General features: G+C 48.1%; 1 protein-coding gene across 10 annotated transcripts in view; it reads left to right on the top strand.

Moving 5' to 3' along the window:
- LOC109283187 (collagen alpha-1(VII) chain) overlaps window positions 1-12,066 on the top strand; it is a 202,802-nt gene extending 190,736 nt beyond the window's left edge. For 9 of the 10 annotated variants that reach the window (XM_059725736.1, XM_059725738.1, XM_059725732.1 and 6 more), the window contains 4 exons: window positions 296-481; window positions 4,612-4,680; window positions 6,785-6,955; window positions 9,964-12,066. In XM_059725736.1, the coding sequence (XP_059581719.1) occupies window positions 296-481; window positions 4,612-4,621 (196 nt within the window). In that variant the 3' untranslated portion in view covers window positions 4,622-4,680; window positions 6,785-6,955; window positions 9,964-12,066. The remainder of the gene's footprint in view (window positions 1-295; window positions 482-4,611; window positions 4,681-6,784; window positions 6,956-9,963) is intronic. The other variant, XM_059725731.1, reaches the window with a different exon arrangement.
- The last annotated feature ends 990 nt before the right edge of the window (window positions 12,067-13,056 follow it).

Here is a 13,056-nt window from a genome sequence, read left to right as displayed (position 1 = left end):
CAAAGGTGTTAGTAATTTTTTTTTTTAAACTACATTTTTTTTGGAGGTTTTCTTGATAGAAACCTGATTTTTAAATTGTTTTTTGACCCATTTCTTAATGGAAAATTTGTGCTTTTTCTGTGTATTACTTGGACCAACTGGCAACTTTTTATAATTTTGTGATTGATATTTGACCAGTCAATTGACCGAACTTTATTCGAACTTTACCGGTCAAATGCCCAACCCCACTTTATGAATATAATAAAAGATATCAGATTCACCCAAAGAACCCTGTCAGCCCAACTTTTGCCTACAGGGGAAGATTTTCACGTAGTGACCAAACCTACAGACCTGGATGCAGGCTACACAGCAGAAATCAATGGCAAACGAGATGGGCATTTTCGGTCCCCAGAACGCATCCCGAAGGAAGGCGACGACCAAGGAGAATTACCTACAGGAATACACAGCACAGCAAAACCAGTCTCAGCTCCCTTTATCACAGGTATCTCGATGTAACTGTCTGCTCGTTTTTCTTTAGATTTGGTTGTAGTGAATGCCTACCCCCCTGCTTTGTGGCCATTTGGAAAATGCGGTTGTAAATTCCCTTGGGACTCAACAGATAGGAAGGCGGGATGGGAGACGGGAAGAGAGGAAATGGTATGGTCACACGGTGCTATGGGGTGTGCATGGATCCTATGTAGGAAGAGTCCAGAGGTTGTAGCTGTGGGAAGCAAATCCTATAAGTAGCGGTGGTGTTGGTCTACACGTTGCATTAGCACTGGTGTAAGCTGTACAGTCCTGGGACGTCGCCGCCATAGTCCTTTCCTTTCCGTCCTGTCCACCAGCTCAGCAGCCACAACAGGTCCAAACGAAGTCTCGCCTCTCATCTCATTTCTATGCCGCTGATCAGACGCAACTCCTTGGCTCATATCTCTGTCCTCTGGCACTCCAAGGGGTTTTCACACTCAAGCATTAAATAGTTTCAGGGCTGGTTATCTTCCACGATGAGAGGTAACCCCATCCATTCAGTCCTCTTAGGTGCTGAGGACATGCACCATTTTGGAAGGGCTGACTAGGAAAAAGTTGTGTGGAGTAGGTAAGACAATACAGCAGGGTTGTACACAACCTGCTCTCTGGGTATGTTGGTTGTCTAGATCGGTGGTTATCAAAATGTGGTCTGTGGACCCCCTGAGGCCTGTAAGCAGCTGGTCCACAGATCATACCTCCCCCTTTATGTCTTTTATATTGTTTTCCATTACGCATTAGGGCAGAAGGGCACTTGTTGCCCTGGGGACTGACGGCAGGTCAGGGGCCCATAAAGTTAAGGAATCAGTGGTCTAGGCGGTCTTCTTATGGTCTTATGTATTGTCCAGGAGGAGGAAGGATAAGGACCGGTACAACCATCTGTCTCCTGCCTCCCCTTGTCTCTGCTGGTCATCCAATACTATTTCCCTGAGCTAGGAAGGAGGCTGCATCCTGCGTCCCTACTTGTTCATTCTTGGAGCATGGCAGAGGGGAATGCTCCTAATCTTCATTGCAATCAGGAGCAATTTCCCTTCGCAGAGAGCCATGTGCTGCTGTGGCGGGAGGGCTGCCTGAGGTTAATAGCACTGCCGAAATGGGTGGGAGTTTTTTTCTTTCTCTCTCTTTGGTCTGGACTCTGACACAACGCTTTCAGCTGCTGGGAAACTGCGTCCGTAATCAGCGCCTCTCAGGAAAGGGCTTTGGCCTTGAGGCCAAGCACCAAGAGCCCAAGGGGAGCAGAGATGGGCTCTGCATTGCAAATGGAGTGGCTATTTCTGCTCGACAGCCTGGGGTCTTTGGAGACTTGCTGAGCCTTGCAATGCAGCTGCCTTATCCCATGCCCTTGCGGGTGGGCTGGAAAATCCCATATTTTCTCATATACAACACACCCCACACTATAATATGTGCCTTGTTTTTGAAAGGTAGAATAAAAAAGAAAAGATTTTTTTTCCCCAGAATTATGGCTGCAAAGAGCAGGGACAGAGCCTAATTTTTAGGCTCTGAAATAGGAGGAAAGAGACCAGGAGCAGCTAGCAGAGAGCAAAATTGCCCTAAAAAAAAGCTCATATGTTATGTCCTGCCCAGGAGCAGGGCAGAGACATAACATATGACCTAGTGCAGTGGTGCTCAATCTTTTGGCCCCATGGGCCAGAAGAGTGCCAAGGGGATGGTCCATGGCCAGGATCGAGCCCTGAGTCTCAGCACCACTCCCTCCCTGCCGCATGCTTCAGGATTGGTCCCAAGGACCTGACACCACCCTCTCCCACCCCCTGTGCACTAGGATTGGGCTCCCAGGCCCCTGAACTGCCCCCTCCTGCCCCTCACATACCAGGATTGGGTCCTGGGGCCTGGCACTGCCCTGCTTGCAGGGATCAGGTGCATCATCCAGCATGCAGGGTCTGGAAATTTTGCAAGAGGGGGGCAGTGCCACCACTGTCCTGCCACCAAATTTCTGGCCCTGTGGGGAGCGTCCATGTCATGGTGCTGTAGGCCATGTCCAGCCATGGACACACGTGGTCGAGCCCCCCCTGCCCTAGTGCATTTCCAGAATACCCCAGTGAGAAACAGGGAGCTGCATTAGTCTGAAGTCAGGCAGAAGGGAGGGTAGAGATGCACCTTGTAGACTAACTGAATAGGGGTGGCATGAGTCTTTGTGGTGCTTAGCAGGGTGAAGTGAGCGGTCACTCACAAAAGCTTGTACATCTCTGATCCAGTGGGTGCATCTACACATGTGCTCTACCATGAAGCAGACTAATTAGCTCCACAGCAAAGCATCACCGTCTACCCATGCAACAGTTCAGGGTTCAGCAAATTAATTAACTCCGCTGTAAGAGAGTCACGTCGGGGACAAGTCCTTACTATCTTATGGCAGACTCATTAAGTGCGATAAAATGCACGTGTGGACGGTGCCCGCAGGGGTAAATTGCTCCCAGGCAGCCCAGGCAGCAGGGGCCTAGACTGCTGCCTGCTACTAGCCACACGGCTTTGCGCTTTTGGCTCTCCCGTGCCCCAGCCAGCCGCTCCACCACCACCTGGAGTCCAGGGCTGACCCCACTGAGCCTGTTAGCAGCCTGAGCCTGCTACCCCCAGCTCATATTGCTGCTGTCCTGGACACATGTGTAGGTGCTGCACCTGGGAGCCACGCGCTCCAGCTCAGACAGCTCTGGAGTTTATCCCTTTGCATTAATTGCACATGTAGATGCCTCCGGTTAGCCTGCAAGGTGCACCTCTACCTGCCAAAGTTCTCCAGCATTTTAGAAATAATGCCTTTGAAATTAAGACAGTTACCCTGCAAGATAGCTGCCTGGATCTTTCCCAGAGAAGGAACGTGGTTAGGCAATGTGGAAAGTGTGGCTATTTCAACCCAGGGACAGAAGGAGAAAAGGCAAATCCAATTCTGCTGTTTGTAAGTGTTAATCTCTCAGCTATTGGGAAGGGGGTGAGAAGACCGGGCCTTAGGGCTGGGTATGAAATCATGGCACTGGCGGTGATGCCGAGTGGGACCTGTTGGCTTTCCAAGGGGCACCAGCTTTCACACCTCGTGGCTGTCCCTTAGGCACTGAACTTGGCATCTGTCTCACTCAGCAGCCTGGTGCCACCGGACTTCATGTCCATAAATCGGGGGCAATTCAGGAAGCAAAATCCCAAGTCACTTTGGCCTCCTTGAAGGAAATAACCTGCCCATCTTCAGGCGAACACCCCACATCTGAATTACCCTGAGCTTGAGGAGGAGCTGGGGCCACTCCGTGTCCCGCTCGGTGTCAATGCCAGTGCCATGATTTCATATCCCAAACTGAGTATCCCCAAATTTCCATATTCCCCTTCCCCTGTTCCATCCTTTTGAGGGCCGCCTACTCCAGTCGGGTGTCCTCGTTGCACAGCAAACATGGGTTCACACTGGCTTTATATTAAGGAAGCATTTTGGCAGGGCTGGATTAACCCTTTTGTGTGTCCTAGGCAAACAAACATGTGGGCTCCTACTTTTTTTTCACTTAATAGTTATAATATATAAAATAAGCAGAACTGGGCCCCTTCTTCACTTAGGGCCCTAGGCATGTGCCTAGTTTGCCTATGCATTAATCCAGCCCTGCATTTTGCATCTGGAAAACGTGAGACCACTGGTGCAGTCCACGTGTTATTGAATCACAGCTGTAGCCAGCTCCGGCTTGCAGTCCCATTAGAGCTTGGGCCTTAGGCAACACGGCGCACAAATCGGTCTGCTCGACACTGAGCGCGGATAGACGCTGGAAATGTTAACAGGATTCTGCAATCAGAGGGTTATTGCTGCCGGATTACAACTGTTCCTGGCTTTTCAAACCTCTCAAATTTACAAAACTCCCATCTGACATTTATCTCCCCTCTCCCACAAACACCGCCAATACTTCAATTTTCTCTGACTAACACCCGACCTTTTTGACTGAGTTGTTAAAAGCCATTAAGAATTTTATCGCCGCTGATTTCCACCGCTCACCAATTGTTCCGTGACATTTATCAAGAGCTCGTTATACGACGGGAAACCGTGTACGCCTGTAACGATCAATATTTAAATCGCGGCTAATTTATTTGTGCGCCCTCATTAACTGTGATTTCCATTTGCTTTCTCGGCAGCTCTCCGTGATAAGCAGATAATGGAGCCGGCCCAGCGCGAGCAGCGACAAGCCCGCAGCCCATTACAAGGTGAAATGCACTGAATTAAATGGCATTTAGGGAAGTCACTTCCAGGGGAGGAAGTGCTTTTGAATATTGAGCTCCAGGGGACGCGTGCTGGAACAGTTACGCTTGTTAACTAGCACAGCGAGTAGCTCTGGCCCTTCCACCCTGCATGTAGGGGATGAGCTCGGGAGCTGGACTTTCCTCGCTGTTGGGATAGTGCTTTGCAGCCAACAAACAAGGTAGTTCAGTGATTCTCTGCCCAGGTGTTACAGCCACGGCTGACAGGATGAGGACAGCAATAAGATGCTGTGGGGGAGCTGCACAATATTCGTGCAGTTAGGTGTGCAAACGTTGCACAAGATCAACCCAGAGGTTTCAAATAGCATCCAAAGTGTTCTCACCTGCTATGGTCTGAGTTCTTTGCAAAGAGAACCTAGGGCTTTTGTGTCGTCCAGAAACAACTGGCACTTTCCAAGGAGGGACCTGGAGCCTAACAAGGTTGAGAAGTTCATGGTAGGCAGCAAAGTGCTGGCATCTGCGTTGATGCTGCATGGGCCATCTTGGGGCAAATGCACCGTCAGGTAGTTCCCTATGTGTTGGGGAAGTGGTGATGAGGCAGGGGCTGGGGCCTGTGTGATAGGGCAGCCTGCTCAGCATGGGCCCACCATCCATAGACTTCAGTTTCATAGACATTCGGACTGGAAGGGACCTCGTACGATCATCGAGTCCAGCCCCCAGCCCTAGAGGCAGGAAGTCAGCTAGGGTCACAGCAAGATAAACACCCAAATTTGGATGCAACATAGGATCCCAGCAAGATAATCCATCTGACTTGGTTTTCTCCACGGATCCTGTTCCTCTAATAAATAGCAGGGGTGTTAACACCCAGTTGGCTGGTGGTCGTGTCCACTGCCGTCTGGTTACTTCCACTGAGTACTACCTTTGTTGGGGAGGAGGCCTATCAAAGTTGTGCTTGGTAAGGATCTAGGTCTTGTTGGGCTGGGCTGTCCGAGCCTTTGGAAAAACCCAAGTTCAAGACTCTGTCCCCCTCATACTTACATCCAGTCCTTGCATTAGGGTTGCCAACTCTCACTGAAACTATTCCAGGAGTATTTTCCCCCCCAACATGATGTAATGTCATTAATTGCACTGTTCAACCCATTCACAATATCAGTCTCCCAGATTGCTTTCAATAGTCACCGGGAGATCGATGCCGATTCTGGTAGACTCTTGGCCAATCTGGGAGGGTTGGCAACCCTACCTCACATCCACCTCAAGTGAGGGGTGTCATAGCAGAGTGGTTGGGGCATCTCCAGAGGCATCAGTTTGGACCTTGCTTGTGGCCCCCTCCAAAGGCCAACCCCTACTGACCCCACTGCTTCTGAACCTGCTCATTTGATTGGGGCATCCAAGATGGCTAGATTCATAGATGCTAGATGCTAGGGTTGGAAGGGACCTCAACAGATCGAGTCCAACCCCAATGTGTGCCTTTGGCTACAGTACCTGGTACCTTTGAATCACAGAGTCAGAGAGACGTTGGACTGGAAGGGACCTCCAAAGGTCCTGTAGGCCAACCCCCTGCTTGCAACCAGATCATCCCTATCCAAGCCACCCTATACAAATCCAATGTCTAACCTCTTAGTAAAGCTACAGTCAACCCCGGCATTACCATGAGACATAACACCCTAACCGGCCACAGGTAAAGCAGGGAAACCACAGAAGCCAACGTCCTGCTGCTGTTGGTAGATGCTCAAGAGATCCCAAGAAGAGGGCCATGCCCCCATTACAGAGGAAGGCAAACCCCCCCAGAGTCCAAACTGAAGCATGCTAGCCAGGAGGCCACCTAGACCGCACCATAACCCAATAAGCTGGGTCAACTGCAGCTCAATGTGAGGCTGGGGGCAAAGACCGGCTCTTGGTTCTCCATTCAAGTTTCCTGGCAGGGCATCAGCAGCGCTCTCATCTCCCCTGCTTTTGCCTATGGCAAGCTGAGGCGTGTGGCACTGCATCGCCCTGCGATACACGAGGGGTTGATGAGATGAGTTTGGGGCTTCTCCTGGGGGAGTGATGGCTTTGAGGTCCACACAGTCCTGTGTCCCTGTATGACTGGTGGGGGTCTGCTTCCTTTCAGACCCCTGTATGCTGCCTATGGACGAGGGCTCCTGCTCACAGTACATGCTGCTGTGGTACTACCATCCGGAGGCGAACCGCTGTAGGCCCTTTGTCTTTGGAGGCTGCGGTGGGAACAGCAACCGGTTTAAATCCAAGCGACGCTGTGAGCATCGGTGTAAAATCCCAACAGGTGAGGGCCTTTCTCTTCTGTTAGCCTCATGGGTCTGACCCCAGTGCTTTTTCCTGCCCGGGAAATGATCTGCAAAGGTCCCTTCCAACCCAAATGTCTATGAATCTATGAACCTATGACTTCCCTGGTCCTCCCAGGTCACCCTTCTGGCAGAGAACAGCTTCCCCGAAAACACCCACCCACCGAGGGTTGAGACAGACCTCTCTTTCCAGGGTCTTGCCCCCACCAAAACTTCACTCCTCTGCTTGGGATAAATCATCACCTGATTTCCAATCAAAATATATCTGTAGCCAGTTTGCAGCTGTTTGATCTTGTGTTGGTGTTTTCCAGGCTGGAAAACGTTTCCCCCTTCCCTAATACTCATTTTGCAAATGGGCTTGAAAAGGGTGACCTGGTCCTAGGCCTTGTCTCTATGACGTCTACCCCATCTGATGCATGGTAAGAGTGTATTAGCCTTTTTCACAGCCAAATCCAATTTGGCAATTAGTTTTAGCCAAAAAAAAGGGGGGAGGGTGGCAATTGAAAAAGTCAAAATGAAATGATTTCAGGTGTCAGGTCAGAAATGAGGTCAGGGGAGTGGGAGGGGGCAGATATAAGTGCTGGGACTCCCAAGCATCATTTTGAACTGCCTGGTTTCCAATCAGATGGTATCACTTGCAGATTTCTTTCCAAAAAAAAAGCCTGATGCTCAAAGCGGTGACAACGCTGTTTCCCTCGATGTGTGACAAAGCTTGCTCTGACACGGCTGACATGTGTGAACGTGCTCCCTGGAAACATAGACTTGTGCCTTAAGAACTCAAGCTGGCGAAGGCAGAGGGTGTTAACCACTGGTGATATTAAAAAGAATGGGGAAAAAAATCCTGTTAGACTGCTTTTTTTTTTAGTGGGAGATCCTGCTGTATAAAACAGGCCAAACATCAAGCATTCCTATGCCTGGAGCCTGCAAAAAGGCTTGGGTCCGTGCCCTTGGCCCTCTGCCCTCCCTAGATTTGTTCTGCATCTCTCCTGGGTGCTGTGATTCCCATGGCTGACAAGGATCTGTCCTTCCCTGAGTCTAAGTTACATTGAGGACCATCCTTAATGGTTTTAAAGACCCAGGTAGACAAAGCCTTGGCTGGGATGATGTAGTTGGAGCTGGTCCTGCTTGGAGCAGGGGGTTGGATTAGATGTGACCTCCTGGGGTCCTTTCCAACCCTCATTTTCTATGAGTCTATGCTCCAATACTCTCCATGCTGAGACCAGACCGTATACGTGATAGCAATTGGTCTTGGGCACAGCTGGGCATCTGGGATGCCTAGACACGTGCATCGAAGCTGCCCCAACATGCTAGTAATTACCACGCTGCGGCAGACTCCAGTGTCATGTGTATCAGTACTGCACTGAAAAATGCTAGTTAGACGAGCTTTAGTTAAAGCACCCCAGCCGCCATTTTTCAGCACTGGGATGCTGATACACATGATGCTCCAGGTGTTTTAATTAGAGTGGCTCCAAGAGCGGGCACTTTAATTAGAGTGGCTCTTGATGCCACTCTAATTAAAGCAGCCCCCGCCCCCAAGCATGTGTATAACCACCCCTGTTGCCCAGTTTTGAACCTATTGCCTCCTTCTCCTCTTTGGGAGGGCAGGCAGTTTGCAGAGACACTCCAGGGGAAATAGGAGGCCATCACAGCTGGCATTGGCAATAACAGCCTTACCTGCTGCAGATCGGTGCATAAGGGGTGGCTATAATCAGCCGCCTGAGTGACACGCCTGTGTCATCAGAGATCAAAGATCAAAGTTACTAATGCCACCAGCAGTCTGTCTCTGTTTGCTCTCCCCGGTATGTCTTAAGAGTTTCCAATGAGGTTTATTATACAGTAGTTGATGGATATAGGACACAAGATTCAGATTCACCGCAGGATTTGCATCTAGGTGTTTCCCTAATATAATTAAAACATTTGTCCACTTCTGTGCAGGGCATTAGGCCTCAATGATATCTTTTTTTTGATAAGCAATTGAATGGGCTTTGGCCAAGGCTTGGATGTTATTGTGTTGCAGACCAAGCTGATTCAAAACAGGTACAACCCACATGGTGGAGAGCAGGCAATTGTTTCACATGGCAAGGGTTTATTGACTCTAGGTTATTCCAACCCACTGACCACAAAGACCCAGGTAGTCAAGGTGTGCAGCTTAGCAACAGCCAAGGTGTCCTTGGATGGCACTAAATTTGACGCACATAAAATTTCAGCTGTTGATCTGAGGGATCTGCTCCCGCCTTAGGGAGATGAACATCTTTGCAATCTCGGGGTCTGCAGGAACATCAGTCACCCCGTCCACCGTGCCGGCTGTCTCCTGCCGGCAAGGCAGTGAGGGTGGAGGGATAAGCATTGCAAACCTCACTGCCCAAAAAGCATCTCAAGACAATGCAATGGATTCTGCGTGCCAAAGTTAGTGGGTTTGCAAGCCTGAATTTGAACCCAGAACTGTGATACGTTTTATTATACTGTGCTAGCCAAAAGAATGGAGCATGCTGGGACAGGAGGTAGGGCAATACGAGAAAGGCTAGATCTAATGAACCCTAACAACTTTCCTTCTGCAATGGCAGCGCCGGGCATAGGGGTGGGTAAAAACCAGTCCTCCCATCCTGTAGATCCTTTCACAAGTGCTATCCGAAAAGAGTCAGAAGCCCAGTGAGTTGGGATCTCCACCGGGTTGTCCTTGATCTGCCTGATTCAAAGCAGAGACTTGAACCTAGGTTCCCTAAATCCCAGCTATATGCCCTAAACAGTGGTCTGGTCCAGGATTAATCCTATTTATTCTCTGGTTTTGGCCCTATATTCCATCCTGGACCGGAAAGACATTTCCCAGCCAAGTTTCATCAAAACTGGTAGTTCCTACCAAACTTTTTTTTAGGGAATTGACATTTTCCAACAAAAAAAACCCAACCCACAGAGAGCTTCTGATCAGCTGAGAAGTTGAGGGCCTAAAATGATCCTGCTTGTTTTCTCTTGCTTTCCAAACCAATCCTAGGAAGGTGACCGCTTGCCATCCCACAACTACGTAAAGGAGAAAGGAGCTACAAGAGGTGATTCCAGGGCATCTTGGAGGTTGGACATATAGCAAGCAAGACATACCATTTTGCACAGAGAGGTGATGGACATGCACTCTGTGAACCAAGGAGATGGTTATTATGGACATGAAGTCACTGGGTTTGCTAAGGGTGGGTTTTTTTTTGCTGGGCTTGAAAAAGCCAAAGTGCTGAGATGCTTTTGACATTCACACCATGGAGCGATTGTGCAAACCCCCAAAGATGCCTACATTTCATGTCGTCTTAAATAAAACACAGTTTTCAACCAGCCTTGTATAATTCTAGTTACCCAATAAACTGGGGCAGGTCGTTCTCTGGGCTGGGCAAGTAGACAGTATTTGAGTTTTTCCGTTGCCATCATTTTAGTAAATGGACAAGTAGATTTCTCCCTGGGGCTGATACCGTTTTCATGCTGATGTGTTGAGGCCATCCTAAATCGCTACCACAAATGGCCAGACCCTGAGACCTCTTTCTTTCGTATGGTATGAGATATCAACTTCCAAATCTATGCGCCGCTGTCCAGTATTATCGCTCAATGTTTCCTGCCTGTAATACAGGGATAATACTTGCCTCCCGAGTAAATTCATCTTATGTTAGCTAATCTCGTTGCACTGGAGAAAATGCCAAACATTCCTAAAATGTCGTTCGCGGCCAGATCATAAGAAGACATGCTGGAAATCATTGCCTCGCCCTGGGAAATCTCCAGCCAGGTTTCTAGATCAAAGTGTCTTGGATACATTGAATAATTTGAAGGGGCTGCCAAATTAGGTGCCAGATGATGAGGTTGGATAGCCTCATTAAAGGCAGAGGGTTAGTCTTCTGGATCCAATAGCACCAGTGTTTCACTGTGCCTATCTGATGAGAAGAATGGAGCCCTTTGAGACATAAATCATAAGGTAGGATGATACCTTCTCAGAGGAACTGCCCTTTATCGTAAGCAGGACAAAGCGTGTGATGCTGCAGTATCTGATGCACGTGCATGCGAGGTTAGCTTAGATCTTCTTATAGCATTTGTTCATCATTTCTTTAGAAAGCAACATAGTGGGCATGTCTACACATGCAATTAATGCTACTTGGATTTCCCGTGCAGTAAATTTACTGCGCAGTAGACTAATTCCCTGCTCAGTAAGCACCTGCACTTGTAGATGGTGACGCTTTACTGCGCAGTAGATTAGTCTACTGCAGTGGTTCCCAATCTATGGTATGTGTACCACCAGTGGTATGCAAACAGCCGGCCAGTGGTACACGTTAATAGATTCATTATAATTATTTCATGTGACATAAATTTGCCGGTGGTACTGAAGGCTGAACTGAAAACCGTGTTGGTGGTACTTAAGGTTGTATCGTTTTCAACTGGTGGCGCACAATCCATCAGAGTTTAGGAACCACTGATCTGCTGCGCCGTAAAGCATCTCACGTAGACACGGCCAGTGTGTAGTATGGATGATTAGACTCTGCTATACAGATGAGGAAGGAGGCCACGAGCGGGTTAGATTGGAAATATCAAATGTCTTTATGTGACAGACTTCATCGAAAAACATCAGGTTTGGTTAATGAAAGCCATTTGTGACCTCTCAAATTTTTTGACTTGATGTAACTATTCTGGTGTCTAAGCGATGGTGTTTTCGGTATAATTCCCATCCTGGTACCATGCCGAATGGATGGCACAAAGTGCCACCAAGTACTGGGTTTTTATTTGGCATCTGCCACTGACTAGTCAAATAGCCCCAGGCAGGTTTCTCCCTTTCCTGTAGCACTTACTCCTGTATTCAGAGAAGCGCTGTAAGGTTTCACTGCGCATTTGGTACTGTTGTTCCAACATCTATTAGATCTTCCCAGTAGGTGAAGCAGATGGAAGATGACACCCACAACACTAGCCATTTTGTATGTGCAATCAGTGATTTTAACCTGGGGAATGGGTTTTTGGACAGGAACGGGTTTCTCATTAATGGTTCATCAAATACACGCGCCCATCTCTTCTGTCAATGGTCTACCTTCTGTTCCAGGTATACTAATATGTTTGCATTAAACCATGTGAAACACAACTTGTCTTCATGAATTTTATCATGCAAGCTCTTAATGGGATTTTCTTCTTCAGAGCAGCCCTGATAGGGAAACTGGAAACATCAATGGTTTAATACGCTTTACGGAGAGGGACCAGATGAATAAGAGCTGGCTTTCTGCTCCTTGGATACAACATCAGAATAATCTCTCATTGGCCATTTGTGCAGGAAGGCGCATTGCTTTTGCTTGTGGATGCTGTTGCCTTTAACAAATGAATCTTTTATGGGTGTTACGCACACAGCAGACACGGCAATCAGGCTGGCCAACCTGATTAAGCAGAATTATTCATTTATGTGCAGATCCTGTCATATGGCACCCGTGCAAATAAGTTGGCTGGGCCCACTCCGGCCCTCTAAATGTATAGCGTATATGGGTAAAATCAGCAAGATTTGACCTCAAGGATGGTCGGCGTTACAGCGATCCCATCTGCTAGCAGGCTCTTACCTAGCAGGTAACAGGGCCAAACTAGCTGATCAGCAATACGACAAGCAAGTCATTGAATTATAGAAGATGAGAGTTGGAAGGGAGCTCAGGGGGTCACATCTAGTCCAAGCAGGACCATCCCCCAAGGCAATATTTGGAGATATGGAGGGGTAAAGGCAAAATTTGAGGGAGCCAGACTTTGTATTTTCATTGCAAATGCACATTTGATGTTGCCTGGAACATTTAGGCAGCTTTGTCTAATGATCTGGCATAAACTAACTCAATAAAGAAACCTGGAAAACAATAGAGGGCTTTTCAATGAAACGTTAGCTTTTTCAGAATGAAACCTTATTTTTTTCTTTTTTTGCTTGCTTGCTTTGCAGCAATGCGATCCTTCAAACTTCATTTAACAAGGTTTTCAAAAAAATTAAATTGAACTTAAATGTAAAACACAAGGTTTCCGGCTGAACCAAAATCAGCAGTCTTTAGTTTGGGTGGGAGAGCAGATTTTGTCTAACTGAAATAAAAAAGGCTGCAGATTTCTTTCT

Source organism: Alligator mississippiensis, chromosome 4, assembly GCF_030867095.1.
Source record: "Alligator mississippiensis isolate rAllMis1 chromosome 4, rAllMis1, whole genome shotgun sequence".
Lineage (NCBI taxonomy): Eukaryota > Metazoa > Chordata > Crocodylia > Alligatoridae > Alligator > Alligator mississippiensis.
The sequence above is the reverse complement of the archived record's forward strand: the minus strand, read 5'-3'. Positions and strand labels throughout refer to the sequence as shown.